Source organism: Prinia subflava, chromosome 3 (genome assembly GCF_021018805.1).
Source record: "Prinia subflava isolate CZ2003 ecotype Zambia chromosome 3, Cam_Psub_1.2, whole genome shotgun sequence".
NCBI classification, from domain to species: domain Eukaryota; kingdom Metazoa; phylum Chordata; class Aves; order Passeriformes; family Cisticolidae; genus Prinia; species Prinia subflava.
In genome coordinates this window covers 92,167,763-92,192,460 of record NC_086249.1, presented here as the reverse complement: position 1 = coordinate 92,192,460, position 24,698 = coordinate 92,167,763, and the positions used below count along the sequence as shown (strand labels likewise).

The 24,698-nt window shown below is 38.0% G+C and overlaps 1 protein-coding gene across 2 annotated transcripts in view; it reads left to right on the top strand.

Moving 5' to 3' along the window:
- The window catches only part of ADGRG2 (adhesion G protein-coupled receptor G2), a 55,318-nt gene that overhangs the window by 1,499 nt on the left and 29,121 nt on the right, over positions 1-24,698 (top strand). Inside the window, exons 2-3 of one of the 2 annotated variants that reach the window (XM_063392914.1) lie at positions 9,720-9,838; positions 16,481-17,098. In XM_063392914.1, coding sequence (XP_063248984.1) covers positions 9,721-9,838; positions 16,481-17,098 — 736 coding nt within the window. In that variant the 5' untranslated portion in view covers position 9,720. The remainder of the gene's footprint in view (positions 1-9,719; positions 9,839-16,480; positions 17,099-24,698) is intronic. The other variant, XM_063392915.1, reaches the window with a different exon arrangement.

Sequence of the window (24,698 nt, the reverse complement as noted above, 5' to 3'; positions counted from 1 at the left end):
TGTCTTGTACTGAAAAAGTAAGTGTGTGTCTGCTCAGAACACGTTCCTCCCTCTTGCTTGCATAGGCTAACAGTGTACATCATCACTAGAAGAGAACTGCACAAGCTGATACTCCTGTTCTTAAGTTTTCGACCTTAAGGGTATTCCCAAGTGGAAAGCAGTCTTCTGTAACTGTTTCCTTGAGGAAAACAAGCAAAATTTGTTCCTCTGCTAGGTGACCAGTAGTGTGTTTGTTGAATTAAACTAAGGAACAAAAAACATGTCTTTGCTTAGGAGGATCTCCAAGTACTTGTCTTCACTGAGGAAGCACACCTATAATTTAATGATGAAGACAAATCCCTAAGGTGGAATGCTGTGAAAGAAGATGCAGGAAGAAATTGCACATGAACAAAATTTGCTCAGATAACAAATTGGGGACACAAAACTTTCTACTTATGCTGTAAGATAGTGTTATGTCATTTCTACTGTGGTACTGAGTGAACTAGTGTTATTGGTGTCTTTATTAATATGACTTTAGTATCTTAAGGTAATTCTGTAGATCAAATGGAGATAGTGTGTTCTTTTTTTCCTCAGTGCCTTCCAAATTTAATGTTAAACTTCTGTTTCTAATACATCAACAGAAATTGGCTCATATTAGGACCAGCTGGAGAGAGATGGACTGAATTCCCACTCTCAGATTAGTTACTCAGTTTATACAGTTTTTGTGCTGTGAGTGCATTTAGTCAGGTCTTCCACTAGTAACTGTAGAGTGCTGGCAGATTGAGAAAGTTTGGGAGTTCATGGGAGAATAACTCCTGTTAGATTTGGACAATTTTTAGTTCTTAATATGTAACATGATCACTGGCCTTGGCAAATGCAGTTTAGCTTTAACACTGACCACTCCACTTGAGTTTTCTGTTTTCAGTGGAGTATTAGATTAGATTATTTGAAGGCCAAAGTAAGGGTAGCTCATGCAAGTAATCTCATAGACTTCAACGTAAGAATTAGCATGAATAAGTCATGTTATTTGGCCTGAAATGTTAGCTTTATGATAAATGGTAAGTCTACTAGTGGTTTTATATATCTAGGTTCAGTTAAAAGCTTTGCTCTTCTCTAGATGCAAGGATTTAGAGAATAATAATTTATTGGTAGGTGCTACTCAGCTTGTGGACATGAATGGAGCTGATAGTTTTGTTAGACAGGTGCTTGTGATTATAAGGGTCTTACTCTTTCCAGTCAGAAATTCCTGGTGGAGTTACAATTTGGCAAGGCTGTCCAATTGCTCTATGAAAAAGATAGGCTTGTATAGCTGTATGGTAATTAATAGGACTCAATTACTTGGGAATCTTGCATTCCTTTTGTGACAAAATAACTTTGAAATTTATTGTTGTCCAGGATGGACAAAGGGTCTTCTGTAGGACAAAGTCAAAGACAAAAAAAATCCATCTTAAACTCCTCCCTGCATGAGTCACATGGATTTGTCTTCAGCTGTGAGCTGAATATTTTGTATGCCACAGGTATTCAAGCTGTGGGTGCTACCTACATCAGATTCAGGGCAGTTTTATTGAAGGTGTTATGCGGTGGAACTGATACAGGATTTTAGAAATGTGTCTGGCAGTTCAAGTCCTCAGTGTTTTCTGTCTTTTATTAATGAGTTCTGTGGCACAGAAATATAAAGACTCTTTGACACAACAGCTGCTTTTCAGCTAGTGCCTTATAAAAATGGGATTTTGTTGTTCTGCTCTAGGTCCTCTTCTGCTGGCTGCTTAAATACAGTATTCTTAACAGCTCATAGAAAAAGTATAGTTAATAACATGATTAACTTATTTTTGTTTATTTTAAAAGAAAACTGTAGAATGTCAATTATACTAGATAAGACAGTAGATAGGAAAGAAATACTTTGTAAAGTTCCTCAATCTACTTAAAATACTTTTCCAATCTGTAGAATTTATAGAAAAATCCTAGAATTATCACAATATTTTTGTTTTCTGAAATTTGCATGAGTACCTCAAGTGATGCCTTATCAAAGTTACCAAAAAAGAACAATCCCTCACAAATTAAGCACTGTTTTCTCATTTATGGTGTTCCTTAAAGGAATCATTGAGGAGTTAAGGTCTAAGAGATCCATCAGAAGGTTTGCCAGAAGTTGTCATGTTTGACAAGATATGACACTTTTAGAAATGAAAGAATTAGAAAGACAAGGAGTAATGTGATTATGATAATTGTGGAAATGTTATTGTGCACATATAACAAAAGTCATCATGTTTTGCTGATGCTTTTAGGGTCAAAATATTCTCTTAGTAAGTCCTTTTCTTTAGAAAAAAAAGGACTGTTTCTCTCTGCCTGGATTTGCTAGACATTTGGGCATGCCTGATTATGAATGCAGCTAAATTCCATGTTTAAGTTCCAAGTTCCCGACCAGACTTTGAATACCTTTGTTTCTTTTGCACCAAATTAATTATGGACATAAGCTGACTGAACGGGTTTCTGATGGACTTCATGTTTTGGAGTGACTTTGTTCCTCCATTACTTATTCATAGCATAGTCCATGTGTTCAAACAAGTTGGATTAAAAATGCTTTCTTTTTTTTCACCCTCAACTATATTTTGGCAAGTCAGCAATGTGGTGATTGTGGTTTATTTCTGAGAAGGCTAATCACTCTTTTTCAGAGGAGGTGATGGTGAAAAAAGCCATGTGTGGTGTAGCTGTACAAAGTAAAGTTTCTGATCTTTGTGGGGGTGCACACAGGAATGGTTCAGATGTAAAGAAACTTTTCTGAAGTTTCTGAAGCTTTCAAGTCCTGTGTGATGGCTTTCAAGTGTTTACAAATGTTTGCTGTTGGCTCACTTGTTTCAGTTGTAGTAGTCTGACATGGGCAATGGGACCATCTCCTATTCCTCTGCAGACACTTACAGTGAACCCTGAGAAGGAGAAGTGCTAAAGGAGTCCCAAAATGGTGTTTGGGCATAACCCTGTTTCCTAGAATGTCTTAATAGAGGTTCTCTGAATATTTACCCTGTGTGGAGACTGAAGTGCCAACATGTCTGTATGTCCTTAGGGTGTGTAGGGTGGTGATGGTGTGTTCTGTATTGGAGTTTTAGTGGGACTGCAGAAGATGCTTGCTTCAGTGCAGCCATCTTTCCAAACTGCTGAGTTTTATTTCTGTGGTACAAACTGTTCATTTTGGCCATTGGTCTGTTGACTGAAAGAGTCTGAGAGACTGTTATAAACCACCCCTCATTCCCCCTCTTTCAACCAAAAACCTCCAACAAATACTGTGCTTCTTAGCTTCCAGAGAAATTTTAACAGCTCCAAGTGCAAGATCCAAGAGATCTGTTAAGTCCATAAAGTGAAGCTTATGATGAAATCACAGTATAATTTCTTTTTTAGGGTGTTGCTGTTCAAGCCAAGAGAGCTTGGCTTGGAGAGTGGGGAAGAAAAGTGTAAAGTGAGCAGAAACAACTATTTACTTTTTATTTCCTCCATTTACAGTAAGATGAAACTTTCAGAACTCTTTTTTTTTTTTTTTTTTAAGTAGGAAAATCAAAAGCATGAGCTGGATACTCTTCTTTTTGGCATGCCTGGTGCTTACCTGTCTCTTCACAGCCTGCTTACATTGTTTACTGATATAAATATTTGAAGTTTCCAAAAGTTTTTATACTTCCCTCTTTCTGCATTAAATTATGTAGCTGAATACAAAGGTTTTTGAAAACTTTTTGTGTACTTCTTTGTGCTTATATTTCTTATACAGAGACATGAGCACAAAATATATAACCCTTTCTCATGCTTTTATATGGCTCAAGGTGCACATGTAGTGTTTGAATCTTTTCTGATGTGCCAACCTTTGTGTGATCTTCTGCTCTGCAGAACACATCTTCTTGTTTCCCCCCTCCATTAAACCTATGTACTTCCACACTGCAAAATATTAAGGAAAATGAAAACAACCTGTCTGAAGTTGAAATAATCAGACTTGTGGCAAACATAACTCCTTTTATTGCATCTCTGCTTGTTGTGCTTCATCAGTACTTTGTAAGCTCTTTTAAGAGGAAACCTGCTCAGGCATTGTCAGTGAAGGGCTTTTTAGTTTGCTCTAGAATTAATAGAAGGTGTGGGTAAAACTTTGCTCTTGAGGGAATACACCATGCAGAGAGGATTTCCTGGATAGTGTAAAACCTCTATAAGAGCTAGAAAAAGGCCTCTTGCTCATCTCCCAGGTGACAATTGGATATGAGGAGGTGAAACATTTCTAGTCTAGGTAAGAGGGAACAAAACTTGCTTGTAATTGTCCTGTGTCCTATTTTTGCACTATATAGAGCCCAAGTTGCTTACAAGAGAATTAAGTACCAGAAGTGCAGGTTTTTTGGCCCTGAGGTCCATGATAGAGGGCCATCCAATAGCATGTTCCACTCCTGAATCCACTTCCACAGGCCTAAGGGATTAAGTTTGCACTTTTACAGGAATTCAAGGGGAGATCTGTGAGTTGAACTGAAGGTCTTGGCTTGCACACCTGGGCATTTATAAAATAAAAAATATTAAAAAGTCACTCTAATGCCAATATCCTGCAACAGTTGAAGGGCTAAACAAAAGAATGGATTTCTCAGAGAATTCATCCTCCAGTTCTCTGAAGAACTCAACCAGCCATGAATTTTGCAGAAGGCTGATGTCTGTGCTTAAGTGGCTTGTTGCTCTCTGTAACCCATTTTATTAAAAAGTAAAACATTTAATATGTCTGAAAGCAGTAAAGATTTATGTCAGGAGGAGGGTCCTTGAACACATTACCATTACAGTCTTAGAAAAAGCTGGTGTTTTACATATAGTGACTATATGAACACAGTGACTATATAGAATACAGTTTTTACAGATATGATTAGCACTGGAGAAAATTAATGAAAACCAAATTATTACCAGACAGTAATAATCCTATTATTGTCTTCTGGAAAAACACATAAAACCCCCCCATGGAACAACATTTTAAACTCAGTGGTGCTACTTCTGCTGTTAAGTCAGTAAATTCCGTATGTGCCAAGATTTACTGTGACACAAGAGTTTCCAGCATAAGCGTCCTCCCTATTACATCTAAGTTGCTTCAGCCAAAATTTAAAAATAACATTGAAACTTTACTGTGTTTTGGTTCCAGTCTGGAAAATATAAGGAGTTGATGGAAGACGTTTACAGTCTTATATTTCTGAAAGAAAAGACATCAAGAAGTTTTCATACCTGGGCATTATGATGTGTTTCTCTTCCTTGTTTTAGTGTTTTATCACCTGATATAGACTTGAATAAGGCAGACTATCAAAGAAGAGCAGCCGGAAGCTTACCATTCATTATTATCCTCCTCCTCAGCAGTAGCTTCTATAAATTTGGGAAATATTTTTATTGAAATCCAAAATCTTAGTAGGGGATGAATACAGAAGACAGAATGAGACCCAAAGACTGTGGATGAAATAAGTGTGGCTTGAACAAAGCAGTTTGGGATGCAGCAGTAGACAGCATGATTGGAAGTAAATGAACGATTGCTTTGGGCCATGATTTCCAGCATAAGTTTCTGTAACCAGCTGTTCATGCATTGGCAGTGAGAGCCTGCTCTGGCTAAAACTTAGCATAAAAGAACTAATAGTTTATTAAATGTTAAAGACTGCCAGTAAATATGTAGTTTCAACAGGAATGATGAAATTTGGATGTGAAATTTTTCCAAAAGTGATTTAACAAAATAAGTTACAGAACACGACTGCTGTATTTATGTTTTGCACTTTCTGTGGCTTTAATCCTATGAAAATATATCTGCTGTACTACAAGATGAGCAGTTGCTGAAGGTAAATGCTAAATGTCTTGATATGTCACCTATGGGTGCACACTTGGAAAGTAGTAAAGTAAAATAGCAGGGCATGAGCTAATTATTATTAGTGATAGGAATACAGACTCCTTTTTTATACCATCTTCCTGTCTTTGTTTCCACTAACCTCTTTGATTTGCAGAGAGTGTGATATTAATGCAGAACTGTGACATGTATAACACAACAGACAAACAAAAATTAATCCATTTTTTCTACATATCTTTGTTCATTTGTTTTAAGAAAAGCACTGTCAATTATAATTTGACTTTCAAATTAATAAGGTGGTGTGAAATGTTGTGAGACCTTGGTACAAGGTTGTCATTGGTCAAAATAAGACACTCTTCATGAAAAGCAAACAGGATGTAACTGATTTATGCCTGAGCCGTTAATTTCTATTTTCTGAATTTTATTTTTTCTGCTGATCAAAGAAATGTTTTATATTGTCACCTATTTCAGACACTTACCTCTTTGTAGATAAAACCCACTTAGTTGTAATTGAGAAAGTGAAGTCAGGGGGTTACATCTCTACCTGTAGTCTGTGCATAGAATTCTTTCCCATGCTTGGGTGGCTCAGTAACTGTTGTACTTAATTAGATTTGCTTGATATACACGTGAAAATTTTTCATCCTGCTGCAAAAACTATGCATAATTTTGCTGGGCTCCCTGAGTCACGCTGTATTCATCTATTATGAAGTACAATACAAATGTTCATTTGAACATATCAGCAAATTAATAACAAATGAAAAGAATCCCTTATGCCTAATTCTGTAATGTCCACAACTATATATCTGCAATTATTTACTGTTCAGGATCATTAAGAATAAAGATTTATGATTCTAATACAGAAAAGGACTTAAATAAGTTTAAGCAGAACATAATGGCCAAATGATTTGGAGTGTATCATATGACATTTATTTGAATAAATGTGGTGAAAGGTATTTTATATCTTGGTGTTTTTTTTAAGAAAAATATATATACCAAAGATAGCAGCATGTTTTTCTTTGGTGGTGTCTGAACAGCATTGTTACAAAAAGAAAAGAATGCAAATGTTATTTTCCCAGCACTTTTAATTGTATTTTTTATCTGGACATTGGAACAAATCTTGAACTAGTGTAATTGTCCAAAGTCTTGCAAAAAGTCAGTTGAGCGGTGACCATGTCAGTATTTCACTTTATACATTTATTCAGTTTCCTGCTATCTGAACTTCTTTGCTTTTCCTGGGATCATTAATTTTCATTCATAGCTTTGAATAGTTTTAGAGTTCTTGATGGATGTGACCGTGTTCAATCAACAAGAAGGTCTGACTCTGTCCCTACTTGCCTCGCCAGGCCCATCTGTGGAAGTGAGAACAATGTCAAAAAACCCCAGATGAGATAAAAAAACCTAAATGTACAGAAAGTATTTATTACAGCCTTTTGTTTAAACACTAGACAAATATTAGCAAAGCTCACTGTGAAATGCCAGAGTTGGAGGTAGATTCATTCAAACTCCTCAGGGCTACAGAGTGCTCAGACAGGGCTGGAGTCAGTACCAGGAATTTCTTGGCTCCTATACTCAAATTTAGATTTTTGTAATGCAGTTTTTATTTCTGGGGGATGGGACACTAACATCATTGTCTAATGAGCTCTGCCAAACAAAACAGAAGGCAGGCTTGGTGCTTCAGGAGTAAACATCTGTCCTAGTCAGCTCATTTCATGTCTATCTGTTTGCAGGGCTGAGGCTCAAGGAGAAAACCAGAAGCAGGGAATGCAGGGCATTCTGAATCACTCTCATATGTGACACAGAGCAAGCAGCTTGCCTCGGTACTTGCCTGCATCAATGGCTACTCTTGTGGATGCCACTGAGTATTTTGGTCTCCATCCCAATCACATTTCACAACTTGGTATCTAGGTAGTAGAGGAAAGGGATGCTGGAAGTATTGTTTGTTTTGTTGTCCAAGTATATCACTATGGATGGATGGTTTAGTGTACAAAAGATTTCCCCATAAAATGGAAGAATAGATATTATAGATAGAATATAGATATCATATGCAGCTTGGTTTTGCTGGGAGGTGACCTAACTTGAGACTAGACTGGGAAATGTAAGTAAGCAAAGAAAGGAAACAGTTTTTGGATGAGCGTTTCTTTTAACCCTAGGAAATGACATTGTAAATGCACAGTTCTTGAAGTTAAGCACAGCAATTTTCATTATCAGGTTCTTAGGATAATTAATTTAATTCTGCTACTGAGGTTGCTGATGGAACAACTTCATTAATACACAATTTTTAGATGTTTAGAGAAGTAAGCTGAGGACAGGTTTGAACATGTTTCCTGGAGGTCTTTAGAAAGCTAGCCCACCATTAACATTTCTTGCCTTTTTAAACTTTTTTTTGTTTGGTTTTGATCTGTTCCTGAATAGGATTTTGTATATTAGATATGACCATTGTTTTAGCATATGATTTATCTGCTTTTTAAAATTTGTTAGAAGTATTCTGTGTTCCATAATTCTTGAAAACACTGGCAACAATGTTGCAGTGCTGTTAATTTTTTAAAAACCTTTGCTTTATGTTTTCTGTGTTATGTTGTTATATGGTTATAATTTATTTGCATGTATGTTTAATCAATTTCTAAAGTTTAAATGACTTTGCAACTTCACTGTTTCTTACTTTATTGCTGTGGCACTTCTCTTGCAGAGTTCTGCCCATAGTAACCATTGTAAATTTAAAAATACTTACATTTGTGTGAATGCTTACAAAACAACTACATTTTAGCCCTAACATTAAAAACATTTGAAACTCCAGAAAGCGTTCACCGTTTAAGGATGCCTGAAAAGAAGGGAAGCTACTGCAGCCTGACACAGCATGAGCAGGACAGTGCAGTTTGTGAGCAGTGTGAGTGCTAACCAATGCACTTGCACATGCACCCAACCTGTGATGGCCAAATTAAACTTCTGATATCAGGCAGAATGCTCTGAACTACCCTAAAGCTGATACATGGAAAATATTAAGTATATAAAGTTTACTGCTTTGCATGTTTCAAAAATCAGCTACAGAATCACTTGCCAATATATATCTAAACTTTTTTATTTAGGAATAATTGTGTGCAAAAGCACCTGAATGTTTCTTTCAGCATGCAAAATATTCAGATGAACCTTTTTTTAAAAGATCTTAAATAAATATTTCACAGAATGGCATCTCTTCCAATAGGAGGCAAGTTCCTTTTCCTACACATTTTCTTTAGTCCTGTTGCTCACATTAAACAACCATCACTAGGAAGAAAGGTGGACAAACCAGGTTTTCATTATATTGTTCATGAACTTGTGACCCACAGTGGTTTGTGGCATTTGTCTCTTTTTTTTTTTTTTCAGTAGCTTTTTGCTTTGATAATGAGATGAGGGTTGGGAATCAAAATCCTTCTTCTAACTTAGTTCATAGTGTTGCTGTTAAAGTGTCACATGAGAGAATGTGTGGGTAGTGGACTGAAGAGATGCTTTCTTACATACTTACTGAGATTATTAAAGCTTTTGGACAACCTCTCCATGCTTCTTCTGTCAGCTTTTGGTTGGGTCATTTTGTTGTTGTTGTGTGCAAATCTTTTGGAGGGGTATGTTTGTTTTTGAAATGCTGAAAGTCGTATTTGTGCAAGGAGTCATGGCCATGCTCTGATATATTTGTGGTCTTTGGAGAATTAGAGCTTGGATAGATTTTTTTTGGTTTGGGTTTTTTTTTTTCCTTTCAGTAAACATCTTTCTCTCTTAGTGTCTTGGCAATATCCACAGTATCCATATTGCATTTCTGTGCAAAATATACCAATAGTATAACAGGGTTGAGAAGATTTATGCTCATGTTGGGAACATATTTTGTCGTAATGTTCCCACACCTACATGTTTTCTAGTCATTATGATTTATTTATTTATCTATTTTTTCTAGAATGGTTGCCTGGGGAAAACAGCACTGTTGTGTTGGCAGAATACAGGACATTTTCCTGAGATTCAGGATTGTTCAAGCAGTCCTTTTACTTCAGTTGTTCTTGGCTACAGCAAGCAAAGGTAAGAGAATTTTTTCCTGATTTGTCTAGTGTTGATATTCCAAATAAATAACATTAGTCTTGATGAATAGAACTTTTGAATATACTCAGACAAGTTTTTGCCTCTTGAAATCAAGAAGAAAAACTGTCATTAACAAGAATTGAAACAGTTGGTGCTTAGCATTTTGGATGCTTTTTATGTTTTCATAAAAATCATTGATAGTAACTTTTCTAGGCTATGGATGAGGAGAGAACCAAAACACAATTTGTAATAACAAGGCAAATTATTTTATTGCTGGGTTTTTTTCTGAGCTGGAAGTGTTACTATTTTCAGAACATGTTGTTACATCATTTGCAGTGCTCTTACAAAAACACCACAAGATCCTTTGAGCTTTGCTCTATTTAGGGGGTGTGTGTGTGTGTGTAGAACATCTCCTGCATTGATCTTGGTTATGGATCTGAATATGCCTGAGGAAAAGGTAGTAAGGTCCAGAACATGTAACAAAAATGAGGTATTTGAATTTGGCAGTTTATGCACTTTATGTATCAATAAATGAAAAATAAATTCATAAGGTTCTTGTGGATAAACGGACATGGTGATCCTCCAGTGTGAGGTAAAGTAGAATAAAGTGAGGTAAAATAAGTTGTGTTTCTTCATGGCTGTTCTGTAAACTGGTGGTTGGCCTGTTACTGCTCTGGAGCTCAGCTGATAAAGATAACAGTGCTTGTCATTCAGAAACCTTCCTTATGTCAATAGTGTGTGGTGTATTTATCATGTTAATAACGTGCTTAGTGTACTAAAAAATTTGGAGTGTTTTTTGCTGTGTACTTAATGGGTAGTTTCAGAAGCTGCTTTCTGTGTCATGGCATGTTATTTTACTCTAGGTCAGAACTTCTTGCAGTTCAGATTTACTGCTTGATTTTTTTAAATTTAAGTATGCCTGCTTAACGACGTACCGCCAATGAGGTTTTATAGGTTACAGACTAGACGAGTTTTGACTCGAATTCTCCAGATACAGTAACTTTTACAAAATGTTTCTGTTGAGACAGAATCTGAGATTTGGGTGATAAACCTGCTAAGATGGAGAGGTGTTAACCTTTTGTGCTTTAAATAGTAAAATGGACAGAGCTTCTCAGCAGATGGACGGATGCCATAGAAGAGTTTTTCCAGGGAAAATTTAACTGTATCTAAAGTTCTGGGGAAGCAAGCAAAGAGAGATTTTGTTTTTCACCTTCATATCACATACAACTGTCAGTAATCATCAAGGAAAGCTAAACTGACACAAGAGTGTGTTTACATTTTCCCCCTATTTTATTGGGGTTTTTTGGTTTTAGGCTGTCAGCATTTAGTACTGTCAGCACCATCTGTACTCAGTTCTCTCCTCATGTGAAATGCAAAAGTATGTTTGTGTTCTCCAAAAAATATAAAGAGAGAAGAACTTCCTGTGTTCTTTTTGATGCTCAGGATGCTGGATAATGTGATGTTGTTTATCCCCAGCTAAACAAATAGAACTATAAATGAAAAGGAAGTATGAAATTGATTTTGGAGAAACAGTTCTTAGCTTCAGATTTTCAAAATATTCAACAGAATCGAGTGACCTACATATAGAAGGTTTAGAGTTTTAGACTTCTATAAAAAGCAGTTATGAGCTCATATACATGAGTATATGAGAGTCTTTTGACGTCATTTTAATGGACTGTAGCAAGCCAAATGTGTCACAGGTGGCAAACACTTGCAAGGAAGTTATAGCTATTGTTACTAGTTAAAAGCCAGATTGTGCAGACACATAAACTTGTGACCATTTTTATTCAAGAGATTACCTGACTGTGTTAATGCTCAGCTGTACTGATCCAGTGGTTATTAGTAATATAAGGAAAATAACACTGGTACATATGTACTGAGAGAATCTGCTTCTGTAGATCTAATTCTTAATACCTACTGTTGGCTATCTCTTGTAAAGATACCAATTATCATGTCAAAAAATGTGTAGAAAAAAGAAAGAGATACATTTTTGGTTGATGTCATTCTCAGAAAGTTAATTTTAAACATTTGGAAGTATGTGGATATGTTTCAGGATTTCTGTTAGGGCATAAGAGAACATGCTTATTAAGTACATGCTTTTAGTTTTAGTGAGGGAAAAACCCCCAGGTTTTGCATCTCTTAGAGATAAGTATAGTAAGAAAAATAAATTTGCATTTCTGAGAAGGCTTGTGTGCCCAAATACAGCAAAAGGTATTGAAAAGTTGCCCATGTTTACCATTGAATGGAGTTTCCTTCACTTCAAATTGTGGAGTTATTTGATTTTTTAAAAAAATTATTATGATTTATTTTTTCCTGTTTTTTCCTACTCTGGAGCTGTTTGAAGCATTCATTCCACTTTGCTCCCTTTTCTGTGCTGTGGTGATAAAGGTGTGTTCATGACTACTTTTCTGAGTGTGTTGTATTGTCTGGATGCAAGGAGGCTACAGGAATGCCTCTGGTAGAGCACAGGCAGTTCCAGCTCCTCAGTTCCATGGTCAAGAGTGGGTCCTGGCCACCACTGCTAGAGAAAATAAGTGATGATTAACAGCTCTTCCAAAGGCTTTACTGTAATGTCATCTCCTGCTTAAAATGTATCCACCCACATGTCAGGGAGATGTAGTCAAGATAATACTGATAATTAATTTCTAATGTAATGATGTACTGTGCTGACTTGGAACAACAAGGTGCATTTGCTGACTATGATTATGATTTCCTTTCTGCTTTTTCAGCATTCTTTGGGTAGATAAGGCATATGAAAATTTCCAGCCTTTCTTGTAACAATTCAGATAGTATTGATATCTATTCTCTTCACTTGGCATCCCTTTTTGGCACTTTTTGTGTGACTGTTTAGAGCAAAGTGGGCCAGCTTTCCAGTTTCCAGAAGGGTAGACCTTTCTATGGAAAAACTTTTCTTAGTTTAAATTAATTCTTCAGGCCTTGCATATTGATCAGCAGCAGTCTTTTTGGATTATATAAAGCAGACCAGGAGAATCGCCAAGAGATTTGTCTCATTTTTGCATAATTTCTGTTGGCTACCTGTCTTACAACTGTTTTCATCTACAAGTTTGTGTCTACTCTGGCTCCCTTGAAGTGCCAACTCCCTAAAGAATGTAATAGCATTTAGCAGCCCTTTAATCCACTATTGGCATATCAACACTGATTTAATGCTTAGTGTGAAATCAGGCCTCTCTCAGAATTCGTTCACTTCCAAAACCAAGTCTGCTGCTGATAATTCAAGTTTGATTAGTATTGTTGCTCAGGAATTGAATTCCAGTCTGTCAATTTGGATAGTTAAAAGTGACTTCAAATTTTGAAGCTGTGTGAGGAAACTTCCTTTGCCAGTCAATTGGCCATCTCTGCATGCTCGAGATTGCTTACAGGAATTTTGGAGGATATAGGAGTCACGCAAGTGTACTTCTGACATGCACTGTCTGAGGAACAGCTGCTGCATCAAGTCTTTCAAAACTTTCAGCAAAATTTCTACTTAATAATGAAAGCCTTTAGCATTTTTTTTTATTTGGAAAGACTGTGTCACCAGTGTTGGCGTGTAACTAGCTGGGTATTTCCTTTATAAAATCAGTTTCCTTATGATCTGTCCATGCTGTAAGGTGGAGATCTGTTTTAATTTTACTTAAAAAGGTAGGTATATTTGAGTACCCATTTTGAAAAATCTCATATTCTGTGACACTTTCCCCTCCCATGCAGTCTTTCTCATCCAGCTTTTAAGTAATTTTAAAAATAAGTTTTCCATGCTGAGTATGCCACGTGTTCTTAGCTGAGTATCCCAGATTTTGCTTTCAGATTCTGACAAGTGGCCAAGCTGGATGACACAAGTTATGCTGCAGGGTTAGGCAGGGGAGGCTTGCTGTTGGGTCAAGTTTGTCTTTCTTCTCCTTTGACATTTAGAACCAACCTAAGTATTAATTCACCATTGAAAATCCACTGTCTGCTAGTTAGGATTTTCATCTAATTTTAGCCTGTACCCAGAGAGTTTTAGTTTGGTCTGTGGCCTTGCATGGCACTTCTGTCACATATGCTGAACTTCAGTATTGATTCCAGGCTGTGAAAAATGCCTGCAGGCTTCTGCTAGTTAGCATCACAGAGAGAGTCTGGAATTTATAGGATACAACAAGAAAGGTATCAATGACTTTCCATCAAACTAGATTGATACATTTTCTGTTTCAAATATTTCTGGTAGCTTGTACCTATCAAGTTGCACTGGGAAGTTAGGAACTTTCTCCTTGTTTTCCCTTGTTGCTATTGAAAAAGAAATTTGAGAGCCTGAAGCTCAAGAGGCAGAAAAGTTGTCAGAACTGGCCTGATGAAAGCTGGTGCTCTGGTTGCATGAGAACATTACAGAAGAACTGGCTGTGATCTTGACAGCTAACTAGGACTATGAACATAACCTACCCTGGAAAAAAATCCCCAATCCAAGCTGCCTGGAAGTTTGTCTTCTTACAGAGGAGCTAATGGAAAAGGTTTTTTTCTGTGTTGGACGATCTTTTTCTGCTTTCCAACCCTGATCAATCATGATTAATCCCATACATCCTCTGGAGCGTACGTAAAAGCTCTGCATATATTAATAAAGAATTACCTCCTTACAGGTGGCAGTAGTGTGTTCTCTTGCACTGGCTGAACATCTGTCGGGCTGTTTCATTTTTCTGTTGTTCCATTTCATGTTCCAAAGGAACTTTTTCTTATTTTGTTGCTGCTGTGTGCACCATAAAGCAAGCAACCATGATAATGATGATGCAATTTAAGTGTGCATAATTCCATGAAATAAGAGTCAGCTCCCAAGAGTTTACATCTATAACCACAAAAGCCTGTCCTTCTCTGTACTGGGACAATGGAGGAAATGAGGCATCTATAAGGACTGAACAGTTATGATCAAGTTTCAGTGTTTGGGGCATTGTATAGAACTACTCTGTTTTATAGGGAGGGTGCCTGCTGGACCTGTTGTTTATGAACAGCAAGGGTTGGTGGATGATGTGATGGTTGGAGGCCTCAGCAATCACAAAAGGATTGGCTTTCAATTTTTGCAGACTTAAGGAGAGGAGTCAGCAGAGCTGCCACCTTGGACTTCTTGAAGGAAAACTTTGGCATGTTTAGGGGACTGGTTGACAGAGTCCCTTGAGAAGCAGCCCTGAAGGGCAAAGGAGTCCAGGGGAGGCTGGAAATTCTTCTTCAAGAAGGAATTCTTAAAGGGGCAAGAGCAGGTCATCTCCTGCTGAAAAATGAGCCACTGGGGAAGATGACCAGCCTGGCTGAAGAAAGATCTTTGGCTGGAACTCAGGAAAGAAGAGTTTATGACCTTTGGAAGAAGGGGCAGGAAACTCAGGAGGACTACAAGGATGCTGTAAGGTTAGGCAGGGAGAAAATCAGAAGGGCCAAGACCCAACCAAAATTTAATCTGGCTACTGCCATAAAACTCAAAAATGTTTCAAAAAATAAATTAGCAACAAAATGGCTGAGGAGATTCTCCACCCTTTATTGGATGAAGTGGGAAGTGCAGTGACAAAGGGTGAGGAAAAGGCTGGTGTACTTCATGCTTTCTTTGCCTTAGTCTCAGAGTACCCAGCCCCCTGAGCTGGAACACAGGGATGAGGAGCAGAATGAAGCCTCAGTTGTATGAGGTTCAACAAGGCCAAGTGCCAGGTCCTGCACTTAGGTCACAACAACCCCATGCAGCACTACAGGCTTGGGGAGGAGTGGCTGGAAAACTGCATGGCAGAAAAGGATCTGGAGATGTTGACTGAACGTGAGCCAGCTATGCTCAGGTGGACAAGAAGGCCAAAGGCACCTGGCCTGTGTCACCAATAGAGTGGCCAGCAGGAGCAGGGCAGGGATTGTCCCCCTGTACTCAGCACTGGTGAGGCCACACCTCAAATCCAGTGTTCCATTCTGGGCATCTCATTTCAAGAAAGAAATTGAGGGGCTGGAGTGAGTCCAGAGAAGGGCAACAGAGTGGGTGAAGAGTCTGGAGTACAAGTCGTCTGAGAAGCAGCTGAGGGACCTGGGATTGTTTAGCTGGGAGAAAAGAAGGCTCATGGGAGACCCTATTGCTCTCTACCTTAAGGGAGGTTGTAGCAAAATGGGGCTCAGTCTCTTCTCCCAACTAACTAGCCACAGAACAAGAGGAAATGGCCTCAAGTTTAGATTGAGGGGAGGTTTAGATTGGATACTAGGAAACATTTCTTTGTGGAAAGGGTTGCTAAGCATTGAACCAAGCTGTGGATGGAAGTGGTTGAGTCCATCCCTGAAGGTGCTCAAAAGAGGTGTAGATGTGGCACTTGGGGAGATGGTTTAGTGGATTGGGCAGTGCTGGGTTGACACTTGGACTCAATGATCTTGACCTTCTCCAGCCTGAATGATTCTGTGTTCTACATGGTCATTCTTGGTCTTGTGCATAAGTGTCACTTCAAAGCTTTCATGAGCAGCTAGGATTTGTTCACTGCCTCCAAGTTTGTCACTTTCTCACCACAAAAATAACTCCAAATAGGTAGGTGGAAAGATTGTTTCTTAATGTGTTCTTTTGAAATCTAGGAAAATGCCTAGAAACAGTGCTATATGGAAGAATAACATCCATATAAGAGATCTCTTTTCAGACTAAATCATTTTACAAATCACCTTCTCTTTATTTAGATGAGGAGGATTTCCTAGGGCGATACAAAGCCGTCTTTAAGACTGCATGTGAAGATCCTTGGAGTATGTCTTCAAGAATTTCTCTACATCCCTTGAGAGAATTCCTTGTCTGTGTGCACCTCAAGCTGTATTCCTCAAATAGTCCATGGACAGCATATGTATATGCTGAAAAAACTCTTCATGCCAATCACTCTGCGAATAAGTATGATCTTGGACTTACAGGAGATCATGGTAAATTGAAGATATGGTTGTTTGGAAAACAAATAAATACTATGGTCAGACTTCGTAAAAACATTTGGAACCAAGTGTGTATCCAGTGGAAAAGTGACAAGGAGGAGATGAAGGTATTCATAAATGGAACAGAAGAATTCCACAAGAAACTAAATGGGAACGTTCATTTGCCTGGAAAAGGCCAGTTTTTACTTGGCTGTTCAAAGCTGCAAGGTACAGCTGCCTCACCTCGCCAGGGTATGACTGGGGAGCTGTACCTGTTCAGAATGTGGGACAAGGCAAATATGACACAATCTAAGGACTGCCAGGACAGTGGTGTTATACGCTGGAGAAAGGAGGATTGGACCTATAACACGACAGTACAAGAGGATAACTCTTTACAGTGTGGTGAGTACTACTGCATTCCTTTTGAAGTAGTAATTCAGTCAAAAGTTGATCTGAGTGTGTCTAGGATTTCTCTTCCAGATTTTATAAAGTCTTAGTCTATTAATCATTTCTAGCTAAACTCTTGATGAGATCATGTGAATTCCTGCAGCTTTTCCCAGTTTTTATCCAAATGAGAAGGTATAGCATCAGTCCTTTAAAGACTTTCAACTTGCTTCAACTTTTCTATCAACCATTTTTGTAATATGAGAGCAGGATGCATGCAACTAAAACTCCTTGAAGTTCAAGCTACTTTTACAGTAGAAATATCTAAAAGTCTGTGTCAGGTGATTTTAATTGATGTTGCTACTACTCTTACAATCTGATTTTTCAGTAAATTCCTCCAAACACCTGTGTAAAATTTACCTGATTTGAGAAGCTTCTCTTTTTTTATTAAAACAGAAGGACTTTGAATAGTAAGTCTGCAGAAGGATCTAATTTTACATCTGCCATGAACGTCACTGGCAAAGGGCTAAAGTTTAGCAAAGTTGTCTGCAGCCACAAAAGGTTAAAAGGAAGAGCTTCATTAAAATCATAATTGTGCCAGAGGACAAGTTTCAGAATTTTTTTTGTGACCTGGTTGGCATTTTGTGCCTACATAAAAACAATTATTTGTAAAATATTTGGTCAAAGGCTACTGTCATTTCTGCGATTTCTTCTTTGCTTAACCACTCAAAGTCTTTGTGCAGTGTAAGCTGTTGTCTAATTGGTGTCTCATTGGCAGTGATCTATTGTATTAATAACTCTAGATGTACTTAGCATTTCTTTCCTGCCTTTCTTTTTCTTGACTCCTCTGTTGATTCTTTTACTTTAGGTTTTATAATTTATTTCTGAGAAAATTTTTTGAATTACCAATTTTATTTTCCATAACCACTTGAGGTCTAATAAGGATCAAAATCCTGATTGTGGTAAGATTCACACACATGCATAGCATTTAAAGGTATGTTCAGTTTTAACCGAGTAGCTCACTCCCCAGGAGTGGCTGGGATTACCTTTGCAGTAGCTACATGTGAAGCTTTGCAAGGAAGGATGTATCTGACTGCTTCCCACTTTGTGATGAGGCTGATCACCTTTCTTGGACTATTAGTTCTCAATAGTGAACTTTTAGATCTGAGTTAAAGATGAAACTCTTGCTCCTTCCAGTGACAGTCTTCTGGTCCTCCTGCTTGGTGTGGCCATGCATGCTGAGCAGGTGTAAATACTGCAGGCAGGGCCAGAGAGGGAAGGAGGCCACGCTCTTGGTGCATCACTGGCCTTCCACGTATGTTCTTCATGTTTCTTTGACAATTCCCCTCTTGCTAAGAGTGAGAAGTAGCATAACAGCTGCGATACAGACAGAAAAGTGCAGGTTGAATGTCTCTCACTTTACAGATCTCCTCTTGGGATTTAAAAATGCATAAATGAAGAAAAATGTGCTTACTATTCCATATTCTAACCTTGGAAAATTTCTTTATCTTGCTCCTTGATGAATGATTCCTCTGTAGCTACATACTTTAATGTGGACAGTATGAATGATATCACTCTTGTCTCTGTATAATCCAAGAAAAAAGTCTACTAAGTAATCCAGAGTTTGGGGTGATTTAAGAGAACAAATACACAAGAAAATAAATTAGTTTAAAGTGCTAAATAATTGAAAAGAAAGTTTATTCACCTTTAAGTACCAGCTCTTCAGTTGTCATTTTTACATGTGATTTTTTAAAGTTGCCTTTAACAATAACTTCCCAGCGAAATACACTGTTTAAACATTAATCATTTCAGTTATACATTAAACAGTAACTTTCTTAATCCAAATACAAATATCCACATTGTTACGCTGTGCATTTATGCAAGGAGCAGAGATATGATGGGATATCTTTAACAAATTTCAATGGATAAATAGATGGGGCATAACTGTAAATACCATCACTGATGATAAAGCACTGCTGTCTCATTTGTGATATTGGTGCTGTAACTTCCAGCCTGTTGCTTTTGGTTGCTTTTTATCCTAATTAAAATTCAGTGAGTATATATTGTGGCATTTTTGATTTCTCTAAACTGTCCTGTCCAACCTTCAAGATTAAGATGTTGCCTTCTCATTTTCACATACTCTTTTGACTTTCAATATTGCTGAGTTTGCTACTGGTGTTGCTGGAGGGGATTTCCACACTTCTGGGTACAGAGCAATTTAAAGCTGATGGGAGAAATGGGAAGTGACCAGTGCCCTGCTCAGTGTGACTGTTTTGTCTCTGCATTCTCAAGCAAGAGGAAAACTTCAGTTTGGGTTTTTTTTTTTTTCTAGTTTGCAGATGTGGACAGTAGAAGATAGGTATTAGGCTCATGTGATCCCCTTTAAAGATTTCCCCACTGTATGCCCCTCTGGTGGCAGAATCGCCTTTCCTGGGAGGGAGAGTGGAGTCTCCAGGCTTTACATCCTCAGGGAGGAAGTGGAAATGCAGCTGTCACTCATCCACTCATTCAGTCTGCATCCCAGTCTGTTGGGCTGTAAAAGCTTGGGCTGTATTACTATGTTTACTGAGTGGATCATGAAAGCAGGAGATGAAAAAGTAAATTATTTGCCCCAGTACCATTTTTTTTTCCTAAAACTGTAAGGACAGTATACTAAAGAAACCTCTAGAAGCTCTTGAAGGAAATGTGATGGGAAAAAATACCTAACTCTGGAGTGCTTTCTTGATGAGTCATGTGCCACTTTACTTTGTACCTATTAACAGAATACGTTTGACCTTCCCTTTCTTTGCTCTCGTTCCCTCCCTCTCCTGTGATACCAAACAAAGTGACTTTTTGGAAATCTGCCTTCCATGGATGTGGTACTTTTATTCACCTCTGTATCTAATGTACAGCTTTCCACAAGCAGATGAAAACTGTATTTACAACCCAATTTATTACAAGCAGTGAAACATCAAAGCTGAGTTTAAAAAATACTGAGACTAAATTTTCTGTTAAGGATACTAAAATGAACTGACCCAAGTGACCGAGCCTGATGTGAACAAGTTCTGACATTTGTTTCTGTGTAGTGGCCATTGATAATTCATCCTTTCTTCCATGGTGCAGGGAGTCAGAGCAGATACATGGTGTCATGAGGTACACCAAAACATAAAACTAAGATTGATTGCATTTGAGTTTTATCCTATAAACTTATATATAATGTGCTTCAAAATCTACCTTATGTAGATAGTCAAGATAGGCTAATGTTTCCAGTGTGCAACTAACTAACAACTGTTAACATATGGAGGATTTTTATGTGTTATTGTTATTAATGTATTGTGTGACAGAATGGTTCGTTTTGGCAGAACATTTATTCAGCTGAAAGGTTTGTCAGATGTTAAAGGGACCCAATCTCTTCATGGAAAATATGGATTTAATTTGAATAGGAGAATTGGATGTCATATTTTCAGTCTCTCTTTCTGCAAATAAATTGGTTGTAGAACAGCACCATTTTGAAATTTTGGTGTTTGAGCTACTTAGTTTTGTTCATGAGCAAGTCTTGTAAAATGCAGCAGTGCTGGGCATCTTCATTTCACTGAATGCAAACGGAGTGCAGTGGTTGCTGCACGGTTCTGGTAGCTGCTGTAACAAACAGGTAACTGTTGCCTGTAACAATGTTTAGAAGAGGATCTGCATACACTTAACAATTGCAATGTGGAATTATCTTTTTAAGTCTTAAATGCTTGTAATTACATGAACCAGAAAGTGATACTAGATATCTGTTTGGAATTAAAAGATTGGCTTTGGCCTTTCTGGTGCAAATTCTTCATGCAAATCAATTCCACTGACTGAATCAGCTGACTTTTAGGTGAAAAAACTTTCAGCACTCTAAGTGCGCTGTAATTTCTTATGTAGAAAATCTAATTTTTATAAATGTCCTTGAATTTTTATTTTATTGGTAAGTCAAAACTGACTTAGCAGCAATATACAGTTGTGGTTGTCTCATGTCATTCTGTGGTGACAGCCAAGTACTGTGGCTTCAGGAGGCCAAATTCCATAGCCACCAAGGGGTCCCTTGGGATTCTTCCATTTACTGTTGATCTGTTTGTGAGAGCTAAACACAGTCAACACTACCTGTACTTTGAAAGAGGAGTCCTGGGTGCTGAAACAAACTGTTTTCATTTTTGGCACATTTCTCAACTAATATAAGTAAAATTTTAGTCACTTCATTCCATAAATCTCTCCTCTAGGCCCTACACATGTAAGTCCATAAATGTCTGTTTCTCTGCCAGGAGTGCTGTTGTGCTTCTGCAGATTGGCAGGGCTGTTTCTGCACCTTGGCATTCAGTGCCTGTTTGGTGTCTGGAGCTGACTAGAAAGCAGCTGCCCTTGCATTCTCTCATGTGTTTCCTGAGACAGAGGCCAGCTAGCACAGCCCTTCTCTCTGTTCTGTCCCCTGCCCGTCCCCACCAATCGCACAGGCTGGGCAGGGGGAGTGTCCATGGGAGGCTCGAGTTCATTAAATTTCAGACTCTTTCTCGTCTGAAGAAAGCCCGATAGTTGCTTCCCCAGTCTCAGACTTGCTCAGAGGGTGCTTTCTGCAAAGGTTTAAAGGAGATCATGAAGGGTTGGGTAAAACAGAATTAGTCAGCAGCAGCACTGTTCCCCTGAGACAGGGGGACAAGAAACTGCTGCCAGTAATGTCATTCTTGCACCAAATTGTTATTGGCATCAAGATTCCAGCTATTTGTCACTTCTCCACCCTGGAGAAACTGAGCTGCTTCTCACAGATTGGGTTGCCTGAAGACAGGTGAATCAGAAAGGGTGTTACCTTTCCAAAAGATTTAAGAGTCTACTTCTTATAAGTTAGAATGAAGGTAGGGAGAAGAAAAGGATCTTTTATAATTATCACACTTGGAAATAGAACACTGTGCACCTTTCATGCTTTAAGGGCTTTTTCTCTATCCTGTGCCTGAGCTACTGAACAAATGGTATACTCTGAGTGACAGTGCTTTTGCAGCAGGCAGCAGAAACATCTGTCCCATCTTGACCACAGTGTTACAAAGCCTCCTTCTGCCTTTCTTTCCCTTTCACTGAATTCATTTTCAATTCTGCTTTGCTTGGTGCAACAGCTTCAGCAGGATGTGTGAAGACCATCCCATCCTAAAAGATCCAGCAGCCTGAGATTAAAAAGCTGTTATGCTAAGGAATGCTTATAAGCACAAGGCTATTTTTTTAGACAGGTACAGGTAGTGGTGTCTCTCAGAGCTACATCAGGTTGTGCACCTAACCTTAAGTAGTATTAGTAGGTTCAGTCTCCTGCCAGTCTGGAGGTGCTGAAGTTACACTGGTCCCCATTGTTAGACAAAGTCACTGGGGAATGAAGGTTGTCTCAGTTTTTGCAGCTGTGGTATGGAGCTGTGGTGAGAGCTGCTAAACAGGTTTCATACCTGTGGAACATAGATGGGATTCCCACGTGCCACACAACTGAGAGACGGGGCTTCAAAGAGAGGGTGCAGAAGTAATCCAGGCAGAGAGCCTTAAGTCAAAGTTTAAGTAAAAACAGGTTGGAGTTCAAGTTAAAGTTTATAGAAGTCTAAGCTGAAGCTATTGAAGCTATTGAAGTCAGGGTAAAAGGAACTCAAGTGAGGTATTATTCTCACAGTGCAGTGTTACATACTTGTTACAGCTCAAAATAGGCCACAGCCCTAAACAATCACAAGATTTCCCCCACAAACTACAGACAGCTTATTGTTTACATTATTTTGGCAGCTTTTACAAAATGACACAATGTTATATACAATAGTTGATAGTTGACTTGATAGTTACATATACAACTCTCTTCTTAGTTCTTTTTCTTATCTGTGTTCTCTCTGCACCATGGCCTGTACCCAACCAAGGCTAAGATATCTCAATTCACAAGCTCCACCGTGCCCCCTGCTTCATCTCTCATCTGTTTCCCTACACACAGGTCGTGGCTTAGCTAGCTATTTGTGTCAGAACAGTACAAAGTGATATGAAGACAGTAAGGGACTTGATGCTTTTGTTTCTAATGATGCACGTTAGTAACAGAAACCAGTGCTTATCTCGTTTCATCAAGTTGCCTTTTCCCTCAAAAAAGAAGTCATGTGGGGGCCTATCCTATCTCCCTTGCAACAAAAGCAAAGAATTATACTGGCTATTTAATTACTGTTTGAATCTCCAAGAGTTTTCTATTAGAGAAAATGCAGCAAAGTATTACTACAATGTAATTCTTTGTTTTGGAATAGGATATGTATTATGTTAGGTTAGGTATATTGATTTGGTGATCCTAAACTAATGATGAAAATCCATAGAGCAAATAAATGGAAGTTTCATATATATAGGGATTTTCATGCTCTTATCAATAATAAACAATCTGAGGCAATAAATTTTCTATTAGCTTGTAACTAACACATCTTGAGTTACTTTCCTTTTTACACGTCAACTTCAGGGATATTTTAGATTGAACTCTAATCCTTCTCCAAATAAATCTATTCACTTTTTTTTTCTTGTTCTTAAATAGAAAAAGAAGGAGAGTTAACAAATAAATTTAATATATCTCCTCCTTCCTCCTTTCTGTATGCAAAGGGAATTCTGATTAAAGACTTGGTTATGAACTTAAAGCTGGACCTTGAGAAATGACAAGTCTCATTATCATGGATAATTTCTAGCAACTGTAGGCACATGACTATTGTGCTGTAAGAGGAGTCATGGTTAGACTGGTGTCCATAAGAAAAGTGCCTCTCAGATTATGCAGCATGCCATCATCAGTTGCTGCATTTGCCAGCTCCATAATCGTGGCTCGTGTTTAGCTTGGTTTACTCCCTGTGCTGCTAGATGTGCTATTAAAAGCATTTGGCATTTTTACGGTTCACTGTCTTTTTACTAACCTACAAAACTAAATACGTTAATGAACAATTTTTGTTCCTACCTCAGGGTACTACTTGTATTCTCAAAAATTCACTATGTGCTTGAAGGGATATAGAGGATGTAAAAAGCAGCTTGTATACAGTGAGACTGTCTTCACTGAATCCACAAGAGTTTGTGAGATGGGTCTTAAAGGTAGATTCCCTGTGCAGAATTTATTTTTCAAATGGGCAGAAGAAGCAGTGTGGTGATGTTTGCTCTGAGATATTCAGATATATATTGCTATGCCACATATTCAGATGAGTTCCTTTTGAGAATCTAATTTCCTCCAGAGCTATTTTTGGAGATAAGGGCTTTTGCACTGAGACAGGATTAATAACAGGTAAACTTTTGGAGATATAATTCACTCTCTGTGGTAGGAAAGTCAGATTGCCCACCTGTGGAAGAATGCTTCCTTCTCTAACCGGAAGTTCAGTCAATTATTCACCCCATTTTACCTTAAAAATCATGTACTGTTTAAACAATACAGAATAGTTTTATCTTACTACTGCTTCAGTTCTGCATATTAAAGTTGGTATTGTCTTGGTATTGTATTAAGGGTCTTCCCCAAGCCTACACTAGGTGGTAAGAAAATAATTTTATAGCATCTATAATTCCTAATCACTTTACAATATTAAAGTAACAGCACTTATACATAAGAGCTGTAGAACATATACCTAACAGGAATATGTAAATATGTACTTTATCTGGACTT